This window comes from Equus caballus, chromosome X, assembly GCF_041296265.1.
Source record: "Equus caballus isolate H_3958 breed thoroughbred chromosome X, TB-T2T, whole genome shotgun sequence".
In the NCBI taxonomy this organism is placed as follows: Eukaryota; Metazoa; Chordata; class Mammalia; order Perissodactyla; family Equidae; genus Equus; species Equus caballus.
In genome coordinates this window covers 140721590-140738319 of record NC_091715.1, presented here as the reverse complement: position 1 = coordinate 140738319, position 16730 = coordinate 140721590, and the positions used below count along the sequence as shown (strand labels likewise).

The 16730-nt window shown below is 48.4% G+C and overlaps 1 protein-coding gene across 17 annotated transcripts in view; it reads left to right on the top strand.

Moving 5' to 3' along the window:
* Positions 1–16414, top strand: part of LOC100065268 (melanoma-associated antigen 10) — a 40452-nt gene extending 24038 nt beyond the window's left edge. Inside the window, exons 2-8 of one of the 17 annotated variants that reach the window (XM_070257413.1) lie at positions 8739–8864; positions 10647–12930; positions 13169–13275; positions 13832–13912; positions 14062–14140; positions 14300–14368; positions 14442–16414. In XM_070257413.1, the coding sequence (XP_070113514.1) occupies positions 14507–15619 (1113 nt within the window). In that variant the 5' untranslated portion in view covers positions 8739–8864; positions 10647–12930; positions 13169–13275; ... (2 more) ...; positions 14300–14368; positions 14442–14506 and the 3' untranslated portion in view covers positions 15620–16414. Of the gene's footprint in view, positions 1–8738; positions 8865–10646; positions 13276–13831; positions 13913–14061; positions 14141–14299; positions 14369–14441 lie in introns of those variants that run through there. The other 16 variants (XM_070257411.1, XM_070257420.1, XM_070257419.1 and 13 more) reach the window with 16 other exon arrangements.
* The last annotated feature ends 316 nt before the right edge of the window (positions 16415–16730 follow it).

Sequence of the window (16730 nt, the reverse complement as noted above, 5' to 3'; positions counted from 1 at the left end):
GTTTCCTGATGGTTATTGGAGAAGGGCATCTTGCAATCCTAATAAGAGCCACAAGGGCTGGTCCAGCCACAACATTCTTAAGTGACAGGCTGAGACCGGCACAAAACAAGTTCCCATTCATATGGAAATGCAAAGGACCTAGAATAGCCAAAATAACTTCTAAAAAGAGGGCAGAGTTGGAGGGTTTATTCTACTTGACTGCAAGGCTTATTATAAAGTGACAGTAACCAAGACAGTGAGGAATCGGCATAACATAACAACAGAAATATATTCATGGAACAGAGGAGTCTAGAAATAGACCCACACATACATGCATACACAGGCAACTGATTATCGAGAAAGATGCAAAAGATGAGAGGTGAAAGGACAGTCTTTTCAACAATTAGATCTGGAACAACTGGATAGCCACATGCGAAAAGCACTGTTTAATCCAAACCTTGCTCCATATAAAAAACAACACAAAATGGATCACAGACCCACATGTCAAAACCAAAATTATGAAGCTTCTTGGAGAATGCATAGGAGAAAGTCTTTGTTACTCTGAGCTAGTGTGGTAAGTTTGATGATTTCGAGGTTGACCAAGGAAGAGACAGGACCACGAGAGGCAGGAACACAAAAGCTTTATTGAGCAGCACTTGGACAGGGCTGCATGAGAGGAGAAGTCCCTCCCAGGAAGAGACCTTCCAGAGACATGGGCACAAGGCCACCACCCAGAAAGGGACTAAAGTAAGGGCCCTCCCAGGAGAGAAGGGGAAATGGGAGAGGGGGCTTCATGTATCTGGGAGATGGTGCTCAGCAGTGTAGAGGAGGAAGCCAATTCCTCTACCCTCTAGGTCCTTCTGGCTGGTCTAAGAAATAAATTGACATGAGACAGAATAACAGGAGAAAATCAAAGTTTAATAACACAGATATGTGGGAGAAACCCAGGAAAACTGAGCAAGTCTCTAGAATGGCCAAAACCACCACCTTAAATACCATCTTCAGCTAAAGACAAAGGAGGATGTCGGGGGTAGTGGTTTCGGTCTTCAAAGGAGAGGAAAGCAATTTACATGGAGATGGAAATGCAAATGTTTGTTAAACAAGTGTTTGCTATGACCCGAGAGACGCATTTTGGGGTGGCCAATTCTGATCCTCAACAGCAGCAAGGCGGGAGTCTCTGGGTCAGTGAACTCCAGAGGGCAGTAGCAGTCAGGGATATTTTATCGCTACAGGCTTTGTCCTATCTACGGTTAGCAGGTGTTGGGTGCATCTTTGTGGGACACGCAAAGTAGGCAGCCTCTAAATGGATACACATACGTTTGTTTGAAGTATATTTAAAGCAATTGGATCCATAATAATTTGAATTTGGCACCAGTGGACTTTGGGCTAAAGATCCTAGCCTGCTGTGAAGAAGTAAACAAAATGGAGGCCAGTTTAGGCCAATACATAGGGACCATCATTGGCCCATTTACATAACTTCTTAGATACAAGGAAAAATCCATTAATGAAAACAATTGATAAACTGGACTTCATCAAAACTCAAAACTCCTTTTCCTTTAAAGATACTGTTAAGAGAGTAAAACGACAAGCCACACACTGGGAAAATATATTTGCAAATCACATATCTGATAAAAATCTTGTGTCCAATACATATAGAACTCCCAAACTTCAATAAGAAAGAATCAAACGACTCAGTAAAAAATGGGCAAAGATTTGTACACTTTCCCAAATAGACATACAGATGGCAAAGAGTCATACCACTAGAAGCTCAGCATCATTAGTCATTATGGAAATGCCATTAAAAACCACAATGAAGAAAAAAGCAGGGAGCAAAATGGCGGGGTGAGCTGACCTGGGATTCTCTCCCCTCCAAAATACAACAAAAGATTGGAAGAACTGAATTTCAGAGAATAAACATAATGCCAGCTCGTTAGAGACCTACAATACCAAGAAGGAGGAGATCATAAACCTAGCTTTACACCTTTGGAGGCACTGGAACGGTAGGAGAGAACATCGCTCCCTCCCCTAGAGTCTGTGATCGCTGCAGCGCGGGTCGGGAAGGAGCGGAGGAGGGGCCGCGCGACCAGGGATCATCCAGGACTCCTGCTGCTGGTTCAGTGGAGACCCGCTGACGGGGGGGAAAGCTTCCGTCCATGGGGACCCTATAAATCAAGGGCCTTGGGAGACCAGAGAACAGAACTGATCTGAACCCAGACTGGGGCATGTGAGTAACAGCCCCTCCCCCCTAACAAAGCCAGTGGGCGCAGCCATCTTGCCCCGAAGGCGGAGAGCTAACACGCCGCTCTCGACCCCCATCTAGTGGCGACAGACTGTAACTGCAACTGAATTCTACCACCATGAGAAAAACCTCTCCTCTACCATCCAGCAATTTATAAAAGCCCCAGACCAGAAGGAAAACAATAAAAACACAGAATTAAGTCCTGAGGACTTGGAATTAGGTAAACTAAGTGATAATGAATTCAGAGCAGCTATAATCAAAAAACTCAATGAGGTAGAGAGAAAGAGAAACAAGCCGAGTTCTGGAGTTACTTCACAAAAGAGATTGAAATCATAAAGAAGAATCAAACAGAATTACTTGAGATGAAAAACACAATGGACCAGATAAAACAGAATACGGGTTCCCTGAATGCCCGTGTAGACAACCTAGAGGAGCAAATCAGCATAATCAAGGACAGACAGGCTGAATGGCGCCAGACAGAGGAAGAAAGAGAACTAAGAATTAAAAAAAATGAGGAAAATCTCCGAGAGATAATGGATTCAATGAGGAGTAAGAACATAAGGATCATAGGAATTCCCGAGAATATAGAAAAGGAAAATGGAGCAGAAAGTGTGCTTAACGAAATTATTGAAGAGAACTTCCCAAATCTAGGGATCAACGGAGAAATGTGTGTAGAGGAGGGTTTTAGATCTCCTAGATTTGTCAATGTAAAAAGACCCACCGCAAGGCACATAATAGTAAAGTTGGCAAATAGGAATGATAAGGAAAGAATACTCAGGGAAGTAAGAAAAAAAAAGAGAATAACCTATAAAGGAGCCCCTATCAGACTGTCAGCGCATTTCTCTACAGAAACCCTACAAGCTAGGAGAGAATGGAGTGTTATATTCAAAGCTTTAAAGGATAAAAACCTTCAGCCAAGAATACTCTATCCAGCAAGAATTTCCTTCAGATATGAGGGAGAAATTAAATCTTTTCCAGACAAACAAAAGTTAAGGGAATTTGTAACTAAAAGCCCTCCATTACAAGAAATCCTCAAGAAGGCTCTCATACTTGAAAAAAGAAAAAAGGGAGAAAGGGGACACAAGCCACAGACTAGGGAGGCCAATGGATAGAACCAGAAAAGGATAGCAAATATTCAACTATAGCATTAGGGTAAAAATAAGGAAACTACCAAAACAAGGACGATCTTAGCACTCTAACTACAAATTAATAAGAGGAGTTGGAATAAAAAACGAAAATAATTATTTAGGAGGGGAAGAGCAAAGGGTCTAAATCAGTATTGGTCGAGTAAGTAAGAGACCACCAGAGAATAGACTATATTATACACGAGATTCTAAATACAAACTTCAAGGTAGACACTAAAATAAAGTACAGAACAGAGTCACAAATCATAGATAAGGAAAAATCTAAGAAACCCAGCATAAGAAATTGCAGTATTAAATGGGTAGTCTAAAGCACACAGGAAAAGAAACACAGGAAAGCAAGATAATGAGCGACAGATTGACAGCATTAAGTCCACATGCATCAACAATCACTCTCAATGTGAACGGATTGAACTCTCCAATAAAAAGACACAGAGTGGCAAAATGGATTAAAGAACAAGATCCAACAATTTGTTGCCTCCAGGAAACACACCTCAGCCCCAAGGACAAACACAGACTCAGGGTGAAGGGGTGGAGGACAATACTTCAAGCAAATAGCAAGGAAAAAAAGGCAGGTGTTGCAATTCTCATATCAGACCAAGTGGATTTCAAAATAAGACAGGTAAAGAGAGACACAGAGGGACAATATATAATGATCAAAGGGACACTTCATCAAGAAGAAATAACGCTTATAAATATCTATGCACCCAACACAGGAGCACCAAGATTCATAAAGCAACTATTAACAGACCTAAAGGAAGATGTTAAAAACAACACAATAATAGTAGGGGACCTCAACACCCCACTCACATCAATGGACAGATCATCCAGACAGAAAATCAACAAGGAAATAGTGGAGCTGAATGAAAAACTAAAACAATTGGACTTAATAGACATATATAGATCACTCCCCCCTGAAGGAGCTGAATACACATTCTTCTCAAGTGCACATGGAACATTCTCTAGGATAGACCATATGTTGGGAAACAAGGCAAGCCTCTACAAATTTAAAAAAATTGAAATAATAACAAGCATCTTCTCAGATCATAGTGCTATAAGGCTAGAAATTAATTACAAGAAAAAAGCTGAGAAAGGCACAAAGATGTGGAGACTAAACAACACACTACTGAACAAGCAATGGATCATTGAAGAAATCAAAGAAGAAATCAAAAAATACCTGGAAACAAATGAAAATGATAGCATGCCATACCAACTCATATGGGATACAGCAAAAGCTGTATTAAGAGGAAAATTCATCGCAATACAGGCACATCTTAACAAACAAGAAAAATCCCAAATAAGCAACCTTAAAGCACACCTAACTGAACTAGAGAAAAAAGAACAAATGAAGCCCAAAGTCAGCAGAAGGAGAGAAATAATAAAAATCAGAGCAGAAATAAATACTATTGAAACGAAAAAGGCAGTAGAAAGGATCAATGAGACAAAGAGCTGGTTTTTTGAGAAGATAAATAAAATTGACAAACCACTAGCCAGACTTACAAAGAAAAAAAGGGAGAAAGCTCAAATAAACAAAATCAGAAATGAGCGAGGAGAAATAACAACAGACTCTGCAGAAATACAACAGATTATAAGAGAATACTACAAAAAACTATATGCCAACAGAATGGATAACCTAGAGGAAATGGATAAATTCCTGGACTCCTACAATCTCCCAAAGCTCACTCAAGAAGAGGCAGACAATTTGAACAGACCAATCACAAGGAAAGAGATTGAAACAGCAATCAAAAACATCCCAAAGAATAAAACCCCAGGACCAGATGGCTTTCCTGGGGAATTCTACCAAACTTTCAGAGAGGATTTAATACCTATCCTTTTCAAGCTATTCCAAAAAATTAGGGAAGATGGAACACTTTCTAACACATTCTATGAGGCCAACATCACGCTGATACCAAAACCTGACAAGGACACCACGAAAAAAGAGAACTACAGGCCAATATCACTGATGAACATAGATGCAAAAATTCTAAACAAAATTTTGGCAACCAGAATTCAGCAATTCATCAAAAGAATCATACATCAGGATCAGGTGGGATTCATACCAGGGACACAGGGATGGTTCAACATCCGCAAATCAATCAATGTGATACACCACATCAACAAACTGAGGAATGAAAACCACATGATCATCTCAATAGATGCAGAGAAGGCATTTGACAAGATCCAACAGCCATTTATGATAAAAACTCTGAACAAAATGGGCATAGAAGGAAACTACCTCAACATAATAAAGGCCATATAGGACAAACCCATAGCCAACATCATACTCAATGGGCAAAAACTGAACCCCATCCCCCTGAAAACAGGAACGAGACAAGGATGCCCTCTGTCACCACTCTTATTTAACATAGTACTGGAGGTCCTGGCCAGAGCAATCAGGCAAGAAAAAGGAATAAAAGGAATCCAAATAGGGAGGGAAGAAGTGAAACTCTCGCTGTTTGCAGATGACATGATCTTATATATAGAACACCCCAAAGAATCCATTGGAAAACTGTTAGAAGTAATCAACAACTACAGCAAAGTTGCAGGGTATAAAATCAATTTGCATAAATCAGTAGCATTTCTATACTCCAGTAATGAACCAACAGAAAAAGAACTCAAGAATACAATACCATTCACAATCGCAACAAAAAGAATAAAATACCTTGGGGTAAATTTAACTAAGGAAGTGAAGGACCTATATAATGAAAATTACAAGGCCTTTCTGAGAGAATTGGATGACGACATAAGGAGATGGAAAGACACTCCATGTACATGGATTGGAAGAATAAACATAGTTAATATGTCCATTCTACCTAAAGCAATCTACAGATTCAACGCCATCCCAATCAGAATCCCAATGACATTCTTTACAGAATTAGAACAAAGAATCCTAAAATTCATATGGGGCAACAAAAGACCCCGAATTGCTAAAGCAATCCTGAGAAAAAAGAACAAAACGGGAGGCATCACAATCCCTGACTTCAAAACATACTACAAAGCTACAGTAATCAAAACAGCATGGTACTGGTACAAAAACAGGTGCACAGATCAATGGAACAAAATTGAAAGCCCAGAAATAAAACCACACATCTATGGACAGCTTATCTTCGACAAAGGAGCTGAGGGCATGCAATGGAGAAAAGAAAGTCTTTTCAACAAATGGTGCTGGGAAAACTGGAAAGCCATACGTAAAAGAATGAAAATTGACCATTCTTTTTCACCATTCACCAAAATAAACTCAAAATGGATTAAAGACCTAAAGGTGAGACCTGAAACCATAAGGCTTCTGGAAGAAAACGTAGGCAGTACACTCTTTGACATCAGTATTAAAAGGATCTTTTCGGACACCATGCCTTCTCAGAGAAGGGAAACAATAGAAAGAATAAACAAATGGGACCTCATCAGATTAAAGAGCTTCTTCAAGGCAAATGAAAACAGGATTGAAACAAAAAAACAACCCACTAACTGGGAAAAAATATTTGCAAGTCATATATCTGACAAAGGCTTAATATCCTTAATATATAAAGAACTCTCGCAACTCAACCACAAAACATCAAACAACCCAATCAAAAAATGGGCTGGAGACATGAACAGACATTTCTCCAAAGAAGATATACTGATGACCAATAGGCACATGAAAAGATGCTCATCATCGCTGATCATCAGGGAAATGCAAATCAAAACTACACTAAGATATCACCTTACACCCGTTAGAATGACAAAAATATCTAAAACTAATAGCAACAAATGTTGGAGAGGTTGCAGAGAAAAAGGAACCCTCATACACTGCTGGTGGGAATGCAAACTGGTGCAGCCACTATGGAAAACAGTATGGAGATTCCTCAAAAAACTAAAAATAGAACTACCATACGATCCAGCCATCCCACTACTGGGTATTTATCCAAAGAGCCTGAAGTCAGCAATCCCAAAAGTCCTGTGCACCCCAATGTCTATTGCAGCACTGTTTACAATAGCCAAGACGTGGAAGCAACCTAAGTGCCCATCAACAGACGAATGGATAAAGAAGATGTGGTACATATATACAATGGAATACTACTCAGCTGCAAAAGAGAACAAAATCATTCCATTTGCAATAACATGGATGGACCTTGAGAGAATTATGTTAAGTGAAATAAGCCAGCGAGAGAAAGATAATCTGTGTATGACTCCACTCATATGAGGAATTTAAAACTATGGACCAAGAACAGTTTAGTGGATACCAGGGGAAAGGTGGGGTGGGGGGTGGGCACAAAGGGTGAAGTGGTGCACCTACAACATGACTGACAAACATTAATGTACAATTGAAATTTCACAAGATTGTAACCTATCAATAACTCAATGATAATAATAAAAAAAAACCACAATGAAGTACCACTACACACCTATTAGAATGCCTAAACTGAAAGACTGACCATACCAGATGCTGGCCAGGATGTGTAGAACACTGGAATTCTCACACCCTGATGGTGAAAGCTGACAAGAGATTTTCACATATTGAGGTATATGGGGTAACTATTCAGAAAGTAGAGTAGTGTTTCCGTGGGGCGGACGGTGAGAACAGGGTTTAACGACAAGCGGCACGAGCTATCTCATGCAGGTGAAGGGTATTTTCTAACACTTGCTGCTGATGGTGTAACTCAGTAAATTTAATAAAAATACTTAACTGAACATTTTAAATGGGTACATTTTAAGGTAGACACCCCCAATCCCTACAGGGCCATTCGGCAGCTGGCTGCCGGCCTCCTAAGAGAGAGGCGTCACAGTCCTGAGGGGACTGAAGTGTGTAGCACAGGGGCCTAAAGGTGCAGGTGGCAGGGGGGAATTCCTGCAGCCAGCTTCCCGTGGGGAGGCTTCTCTTCTGAACACCTCCATTCCTGCCCAGGGTCTCAAAGACACAGAAGCTGGCATCTCACCTCTAAGGGTCCAAGGTGCATGGCTTAAGTCCCTGGGTGAGGAAACAGAGTGGTCATGTGTTGTCATGGCTTGAGAATTAATCCATGGCCTCTGCAGTGTCTTCTATAGAAAAGGCTGTGACAACTAATGCACCTGCTGCTATCAGCGGCAAAGCCTTCTCACAGGACCCTTCCTAAGTACAAGAGGACTGGCAGTGCAGTGTCCCCATTAGTCCAGGGAGGAGAGGAAGACAAGGTGTGGAGGAGCCCTTGATGTCTCTCCAACGTCTACTACCGTTGTGTAATAGATGCTCAACAAAAAGCAGCTGTTCTGATTTATTACAACAAAATCCCCTTCATTTCTGTGAGGGGTGTCTGAGAAAGTCAAGTTTGCCCTGAAATTCTCCACCTTTTGCAGGTGCAGACGTACCATGTGACAGGTGCTTCAAATCCAAGATCATGTCTAATTTTCACATTATTCTCCAGGTCTCAGCAGGGAGAGATTGCCCTCTTCACTCCACAGCACAGTCTTAACCTGTGAGTTTCTGCTACCGTCCACATTGCTGTACGGGCCTGAACAGTTGGACACAGGTGCACACTAGATCTTTACTGGTCAGTAGTCATTTCTAGTATGATTTTGACCCCAGCCCTCCCCTATGCCCCCCTCACGCGCTGCTCCTTTTGTTACTGAAAATTCAGTTTCTGAACCCGGTGCATAGCTTAAGTCCCTAGGTGAGGTAACAGAGTGGTCTATGTCCTGTGTTGTCAAGTCTTGAGAATTAATCCACAGCCCCTGTGGTGACCTGGCTTCCACTCCCAAAATCAGCCCTGGGAAGCCCTAGAATGGAGAATGAAAGTAAATACACACATGCACATAATAACCATTCCCTTATTAGAATGGCCAGAATCTGGTACACTGACAGCACCAAATGCTGGATGTGGAGGATGTGGAGGAGCAGGAACTCTCACTCATTGCTGATGGGAGTGCAAAGTGGTACAGCCACTTTGGAAGACGGTGTGGCAGTTTCTTATGAAACCAAACATACATGTTCTTACTACATGATCTAGCAATTGTATGGGTATTTACCCAAAAGAGGTGAAAATGTATGTCCACACAGAAACATACACACGGATGCTTAGGGCAGCTTTGCTAATAATTGCTAAAATTTGGAAGCAACCAAATGCCCTTCAGTAGGTGAGTGGGTAAATAATCTGTGGTACATTCAGAGAATGGAATATGAATCAGTGCAAAAAAGAAATGAGCTATCAAGGCATGAAAAGACATAGAAAAACCTTAAGGACGTAGTACCAATGAAGAAAGCCAATCTGAAAAGGCTGCCTACTGTACGAGTTCAACTATACGAACATTCTGGAAAAGGCAAACGATGGAGCCAATCTAAAGAGCAGTGGTTGCCAGGGGTTGTGAGGGGAGGGCGCAACAGGCAGAACACAGGGGATTTTTAGGGCAGTGAAACGCCTCTGGATGACACTCTAACGATGGACACATGTCATTATACATTTGTCCAAACCCATAGAATGTAGAACACCAAGTGAGAACCGTAATGTACATGATGGGCATTGGGCATAGAATGTGGCAATGTAGGTTCATGATTACAAGAAATGTCCCAGTCTGGTGGGGGATGTTGATAATGAGGGAGGTGATGCAAGCGTGGGGGCAGGGGCTAAGTGGGAAATCTCTGTACCTTCATTTTCATTTTTCTGGGCACCTAAGAGGCTCTAAATAAACTCTTCAAAAACAATACACAATATGAAAAAGAATATCTAAACAACCAAACAGGAGAAAGCCCTGGGGGAGACTGCAGACTGCAGTGAGCTGGTACTTGTGTTTGGGTGGGGTCGCAGGCAGCGGGAGCCAAGTTGGGAGGGGCTGTAGGCTGCATAGATGCAGATAACGGGATGGGGAGGAGGAAAGGCTTCAAACTTCTGTTCCTGCTTCACTGCACACATCTGAAGCAGCCCCTCAGGCCACACAGGCCAGTGGCCCTGGGCCAAAACCAGGACAGCGGGAAAGATGGGTCCATTAAGGCATTTGAGTCCAGAGTCTGTGCTAACAACCACCTGAAACCATCTCAGCGCGTGAGGATGGTTCTTTCAAAAGATTCTCATTTTAATAGAATATAAGAATAGACAAGAAACAGAATAGCGAATATCAGACCTAATTCTTTCATCAAATAAGTATATACATATATATATAGTCTATATATATCTATAAATACATAATAGGAACATACGTGCATATACATGTGCATAGCTGCATACTCCTGTGATATGTACAAACAGGTGTCTAGAAGCACATATAAGTTACAAATGTGTTCTAGATGTAGATACAGGGCTGCCGCAGCGGGCAGAGATGTACAATGTATTTCTTACTAGGAAGGAGGATAAATGAGTGAAAATCCCTGCACTGAGCACGCAATAGGAGGTCACCATAAACCCGGAGGAGCATCTCGAAGCCACCGCCGCTGCTCAACCTGGACAGGACAAACGCAATCCGGAAAAGAAATGGCTCGCTGAGTCCGGCTGGCTGGTGCCGAGACCCCACGGGAAGGGGGCTTCTCCTGTGAACCCCTCGGCCCTGGGCGCGGCAGCCCCCATCCAGCCCTTCCCCAGGATGGCAGCCCTTCTCAGCCAGGGTGGACGAGGACCCTCCCGAGGGAGGCCGGTGGGCTGCCCCCGCCCCAAAGCACAGGCCCACAGAAGCCCCGTGCCCCTCCTGTGCGCTCTGGGGGACCCAGGGCAGGACTGTCAGCCGAGGGCTACCCGCCCCCTCCGCAGCCAACCGGGGGTCAGAGCCTGGGGGTGAGGGGTGCAGACACATAGGGCAGGCGCAGGGCTGAGGCCAGGCCAGAGTCAAGGGGAGGAGCAGAGCACGGTCGAGGAAGCCGAGGATCCTCTGCCCCTGCCATCAGCCCCGGGAGACCCCTGGCCACGGTGGCCGGATGTGACGTCCCCTGGCTTCCGCCTCGGAGGTCTGGGAGCACCGAGGGCCTCGCTGATGCAGGCCGGATTCGGGGCGGCAGAGGGAAGGAGCCCAGGCCAGGCCAGGTGCCCAGGGAGCCCCGGGAGGAAGGACTCCGGGCCCACGGCGTCCAGGTCTGCCCCTGCCATCAGCCCTGAGGGACCATGGGGGAAGTGGGATGGACAGGCTGAGCCCCCGTCCCCCTCCTCAGAGGAGCCTGCTGGGGAGGGCCCGGGGGAGGGAGCGGACTCAGGGACAGAGGCGGGGCCAGGCCCTGCTGGGGGTCAGGGAAGGAGCAGAGGGTGGCCAAGGACCCCAGGGACTCCCTCCCATCCCCTGCCCTCAGCCCTAGGCGTCCCTGGGCTTAGTGGCCTGAGGTGACCCTCACAGCCTTCCCTAGGGGTCTCAGGGGAGTCAGGGCCTCAGCTCCACAGAGGGAGGGTCCCAGGACCTGCCAGGGCTCAAGCTGAGGACCCCGAGGGAGGAGAAGAGGACCCCGCAGAAACACGCCCTTGCCGTCAGGGCCGCGAGTCCCTGCGGCGCTATTACCAGAGGCGGCCTTTCCCGCCTTCCGCATCCGGGTCTCAGAGAGACTGGGGACTGGGTCAGAGAGCAGCGCCTGAGGGGCCAGAGGGGGGCGCCCAGGGCCTGCTGGAGTCCCGGGGAGACGCCGAGGGAGGGCTGAGGACCCTGGACCCCAGGACAGAGAGGGAGCCTGTGGCCCTGCGCTCGGGCTTGGGAGGCCCCAGACAGGGCCACCTGAGGAGGCGTTTCCAGCCTTCTGCCTCCGGAGTCTTCAGGGGGTGAGGACTGTGACTTCAGGTCAGCCGAGGGTGGGGTCCCCGGACCCCGAGGGAGGACTGAGCAGACCCCCCGCCCAGACATAGGCGACCCCAGCAGAAATCTGCCCCTGTGGTCAGTCCTGCGAGGCCAGGCAGGATGTCAGGAGGGGTGGCCCGTCCACTTCCTGCTCGGGGCCTCAGTGGCATCGTGGCCTTGGCCTGCAGGATGCTGCCTCAGGTTAGCAGAAGGGAAGGGTCCAGGCCTGGCCAGGAGTAACTAGGAATACCTTGAGGACTCTGAGGGGACTCCCACCCCAGGCAGAGGGGGGCCCACTGAAATCGGCCCTGCCCCTGTCACCCTGAAGACCCCAGGCAGGGGTGGCGGCAGGTGGTGCAGCCCACTCACCTCTGCCTCGGGCTCTGCCAGGTGAGGCCTTGTTCTGTGGGGCGACGGCGGGTCAGCAGAGGGAGTCACATCTGGTCAGCAGAGGAAGGGGTCCCGGATCTGCCCGGACTCCAGACAAGGAGCCTTTGGGAGGAACGGAGGGCATGGAGGTTCCCCCCACCCCAGAAGAGAAGGGACCTCACAGAGGCCAGCTTCCCCTGTTCTCGGCCCAGGGAGGCCCCGGGGCAGGGAGGGCTGGAAGTGGCCTGCTCCGACTTCCGTCATATGGTTGGGGATGGGGGATCTCAGGGAGGTGAGGCCTTGGTCTGAGGGGAGATGGCAGGTTGGCCAAGGGTGGAGTCCCAGGACCTGTTTGGTGTCAAGGTGAGGACCCTTCCTGAGGACTGAAGGTACCCCCACCTCAGCAAAGAACGGACGGCACAGATTCCGGCTGTCCCCTGTTCTCAGCCCTGGAAGCAACAGTCAGCGGTGGTCCCACATGGCACGCTCACTTCTAGCCTGGGCAGGAAGGTGGGGGTCCTCAGGAGGAGAGGGCCTGGTCTAAGGGGGAGATGTCAGCTGTCCCAGGCGGTGGGCTGCGAGGAAGGGCAGGCCCCGGCAGGAGGAAAGATGAATGACCTACAGGAGGTCTGGGGGAGCCCCCATCCCAGGACATCGGGGCTGGTCCCTGCTGCCACCTTTTGTGATGGCAGCAGGGGTGCGGGTGGGTGGGCGTGCATGTGCAACCTCCTCTGGTTTCTCTCAGAAGCTCAGGGAGGTGAGGACCTTCGTCTGTGAGGACAACGTCAGGTCATCTGAGGAAGCACATCTGGTCAGCTGACACAGACTCCAGGAGTCAAGGACCCCGAGGGAGGAGTGAGTGTACCCCCATGGCCAGGACAAAGAGGGGGCCCACGGAAATCTGGCCTGGCCCTATTGTCAGCCCTCGCACCCTGGCAGGGCCTGTCTGGCTGAGCCCCTCCTCATTTCCAGGTCGGTGGTCTGGGGAAGGGGGCAAGGGCCCTGGTCTGAGGGTCTGGACTCAGGTCAGGGGAGGCAGGATCCCAGGCCCTGGCCGGGGTCACGGTGAGGACTGAGGGGACCCCACACCCCAGGACGCATGCAGCCCAGGACAGTCCTACCCTGCTGTCTGCCATGGGGACACCCGGGATCGGTGGGTGGATTCAGTCCCCCTCACTTCCCCTTCCAGTGTCTTCGGGAAACCAGGCCTTGGCCGAAGGAGGGTGGCCTCAGGTCAACAGAGGGAGTTGACCCAGGCCCTGCAGGGTGTCAGGGTGATGACAGCGGACCACCCATCCCAGGACAAATGGAACCCACAGAGTTTGGTCTCCCTTCTTGTCCCTTGCTGTCTCCTGTTAGCCCCAGGGCAGGTGTGGCCAGATGTGGGGTCCCCTCACTTCCTTCTGCTCAGTTTCAGGGGTCTGTGGTCTTGTTCTGAGAAGTTTGCCTCAGGCCAGCAGAGGGGTGGGGCCCAGGCCCAGCCAGGGGAAAGGTGAGGGCCCTGAGTGAGCTTGGAGGGGACTGCCCACCCCAGCACAGTGGGGACCTCACAGAGTCTGGCCCACCACTCCTGTCGGCCCTCGGATCCCAGGGCTCTGCTTGCCGTCTGCACCCTGAGGTGCCCCGTGTTTCCTCGTCCAGGAACCTGGAGGTGAAGGCCTTGAGGCTCGTGTGCTCAGGTCACAGACCAGAGGAGCCCCAGGCAGTGCCAGGAGTCAAGGCAAGGGACACACCCCAAATGTGCATCCAGGGGTGCCCCCACACCAGAACCGAGGAGACCCTGCAAACCCCGAGACCACCCACCCCAGCCCACCAGCAGACCCAGAACCTCGGGCTGTGCTTGGTCCTCCCTGAGGAGCCTTCTCACTTCCTCCTTCAGGTTCGTGGGGACAGGCTGCACTGGAGGACAGAGCCCTGTGAAGCCGAGAGCACCCCTAAAAGGAGGCCCGTAAGTCACCTCTGTCAGAGCCGCCAAGGGTGCATTTCTCACCTAAGGCTGCTCACACTCCCTCTCCCCCCAGGCCCGTGGGTCCCCATTGGTTGCCTCCTGCCCACGCTCCTGTCGGCTGCCCTGACAGGAGTCGTCATGCCTCGTGCTCCAAAGCGACGGCGCTACATGCTTGAGGAAGGCCTTCAGTCCCAAAGCGAGACGCAGGGCCCAGTGGGTGCACTGCTTCCTGTGGCTGTGGAAGAGGATACTTCTTCGTCCTCCACCTGCTCCTCCTCTTTCCCCTCCCCTTTCCCCTCCCCCTCCTCCTCCTCTTCCTCTTGCTATCCTCTCTTGTCGAGCACACCAGAGGAGGTTGATGATGTCGCTGGGGCCCCGAGTCCTCCCCAGAGCCCTCAGAGTGCCCGCCCCTCCCCCACTGCCATGGCCTCCCCTCCACTGAGCCAGTCTGAAGACGACAGCTCCAGCAGCCGAGGAGAGGAGGGTCCGAGCACCTCGCAGGCCCTGCCATACACTGCGTCCTTTCCCAGAATTGTGATTGATGGCAAGGTGGCTGAGCTGGTGGAGTTCCTGCTTGTCAAGTATCGCACAAAGGAGCCGACCACAAAGGCGGAGATGCTGAATACGGTCCTCAGAGATTACCAGGACCACTTCCCTGTGATCTTCAGTGAAGCCTCTGAGTGCATGCAGCTCGTCTTTGGCGTTGACGTGAAGGAAGTGGACCCCAGCGACCACGCCTATGTCCTGGTCACCACCCTGGGCCTCACCTACGATGGGATGCTGAGCGATGAGCAGAGCATGCCCAAGACTGGCCTCCTGGTGATGCTCCTGGGCGTCATCCTCCTGCGGGGCGACCGTGCCCCTGAGGAGGACGTCTGGGAAGCACTGAGTGTCATGGGGGTGCATGCCGGGAGGGAGCACTTCATCTATGGGGAGCCCAGGGAGCTTATCACTAAAGTTTGGGTGCAGGAGCAGTACGTGGAGTACCGGCAGGTACCCAACAGCGATCGTGCTCGCTACGAGTTCCTGTGGGGTCCCAGGGCCCACGCTGAAACCAGCAAGATGAGTGTCCTGGAGTTTTTTGCCAGTGCCATTGGGAGTGACCTCAGGTCCTTCCCAGTGTGGTATGAGGAAGCTTTGAGAGATCAGGAAGAGAGAGTTCAGGCCAGAATTGCCAGCACGGATAACGCTACTGACACGGCCAGTGCAAGTTGTAGTACTGTGCCCGGTAGCTCCTCCTGCCCTGAGTGAAGTCTAAAGCAGATTCTTCACTCTGTGTTTTAGGAAGGCAGTCAATGATCTAAGCAGTGGAGGGCCAGGCTGGGGCTGAGGGTATTATAGGGCATAACAGCTTTGTGTTCCTGTTCCATAGGGGTGACTTTGAAATGTATCATCATCTTTTTCTTTCTGCTTTTCTTCTTATTTGTGGTGAGGAAGATTGGCCCTGAACTAACATCAGTTGGCAATCTTCCTCTTTTTGCTTGAGGAAGATTGTCCCTTAGCTAAGATCTATGCCAGTCTTCCTCTATTTTTTGTACGTGGGACGCCACCACAGCATGGCTTGATTAGCAGCACATAGGTCTGTGCCAGGGATCCAAACCCACGAAAACTGGGCCACCAAAGTGGAGAGCACTAACTGAACCGCTACACCACCTGGCGGGCCCCTCTTCTTTTATTTTTTGCATTTTAAAATGTTGTTACTTTTAATTGAACATGTGTTAGCTTCCAATCTAAGTTTATGAATGACATTGGTCACACGTTTATTGCTATTTATCCAGTTTAAAAGAAAGTTTTGCTATTTTGTGAAAAAATAAAAGAGGAATCCCTTCTGTTTTATTTCTTCTGTAACAAGATAACTTGACATTGGAATAGGAATTTCATTGGAAATGTGAAAGAACTTAGGAGTAAAATAGAGAAAAAATTTAAATGGTTCATTTTTGAATTATCATTTTTAGACTATCATTGTGTAAAATGAAGAGATATATACCAAGATTTTCTTAACTTATCCAAGAATGTAGAAGAAATTAAATAGTAGCAAATCAACTCTCTGCTCACTGGCTCATTTCTTCCCCAGACATTCACTGAGCCTCTGCTCTCTGGTGGCGCTGTGTCAGCTGTGGGGACACGAGGGTAAGCAGGGCCCCCTCACAACCATAGAATGAGAGTCTAGGAGCCGCAGTCCTAGAAGGAAGATGGTGAGATCTCCCCTCCAGGACAAGTCAAAGAAGGTGGGAGGTGGTGCGGCCCCAGGGGAGCGCACTCACGTGTAAACGCCCCGAGTCAGGGCAGTGTGGGGCTTTGGGAAACTGTGATTCCTTCTGTGGGAGTTGGTTGTCATGAAGCTCGGTGGTGGCAATGGCCA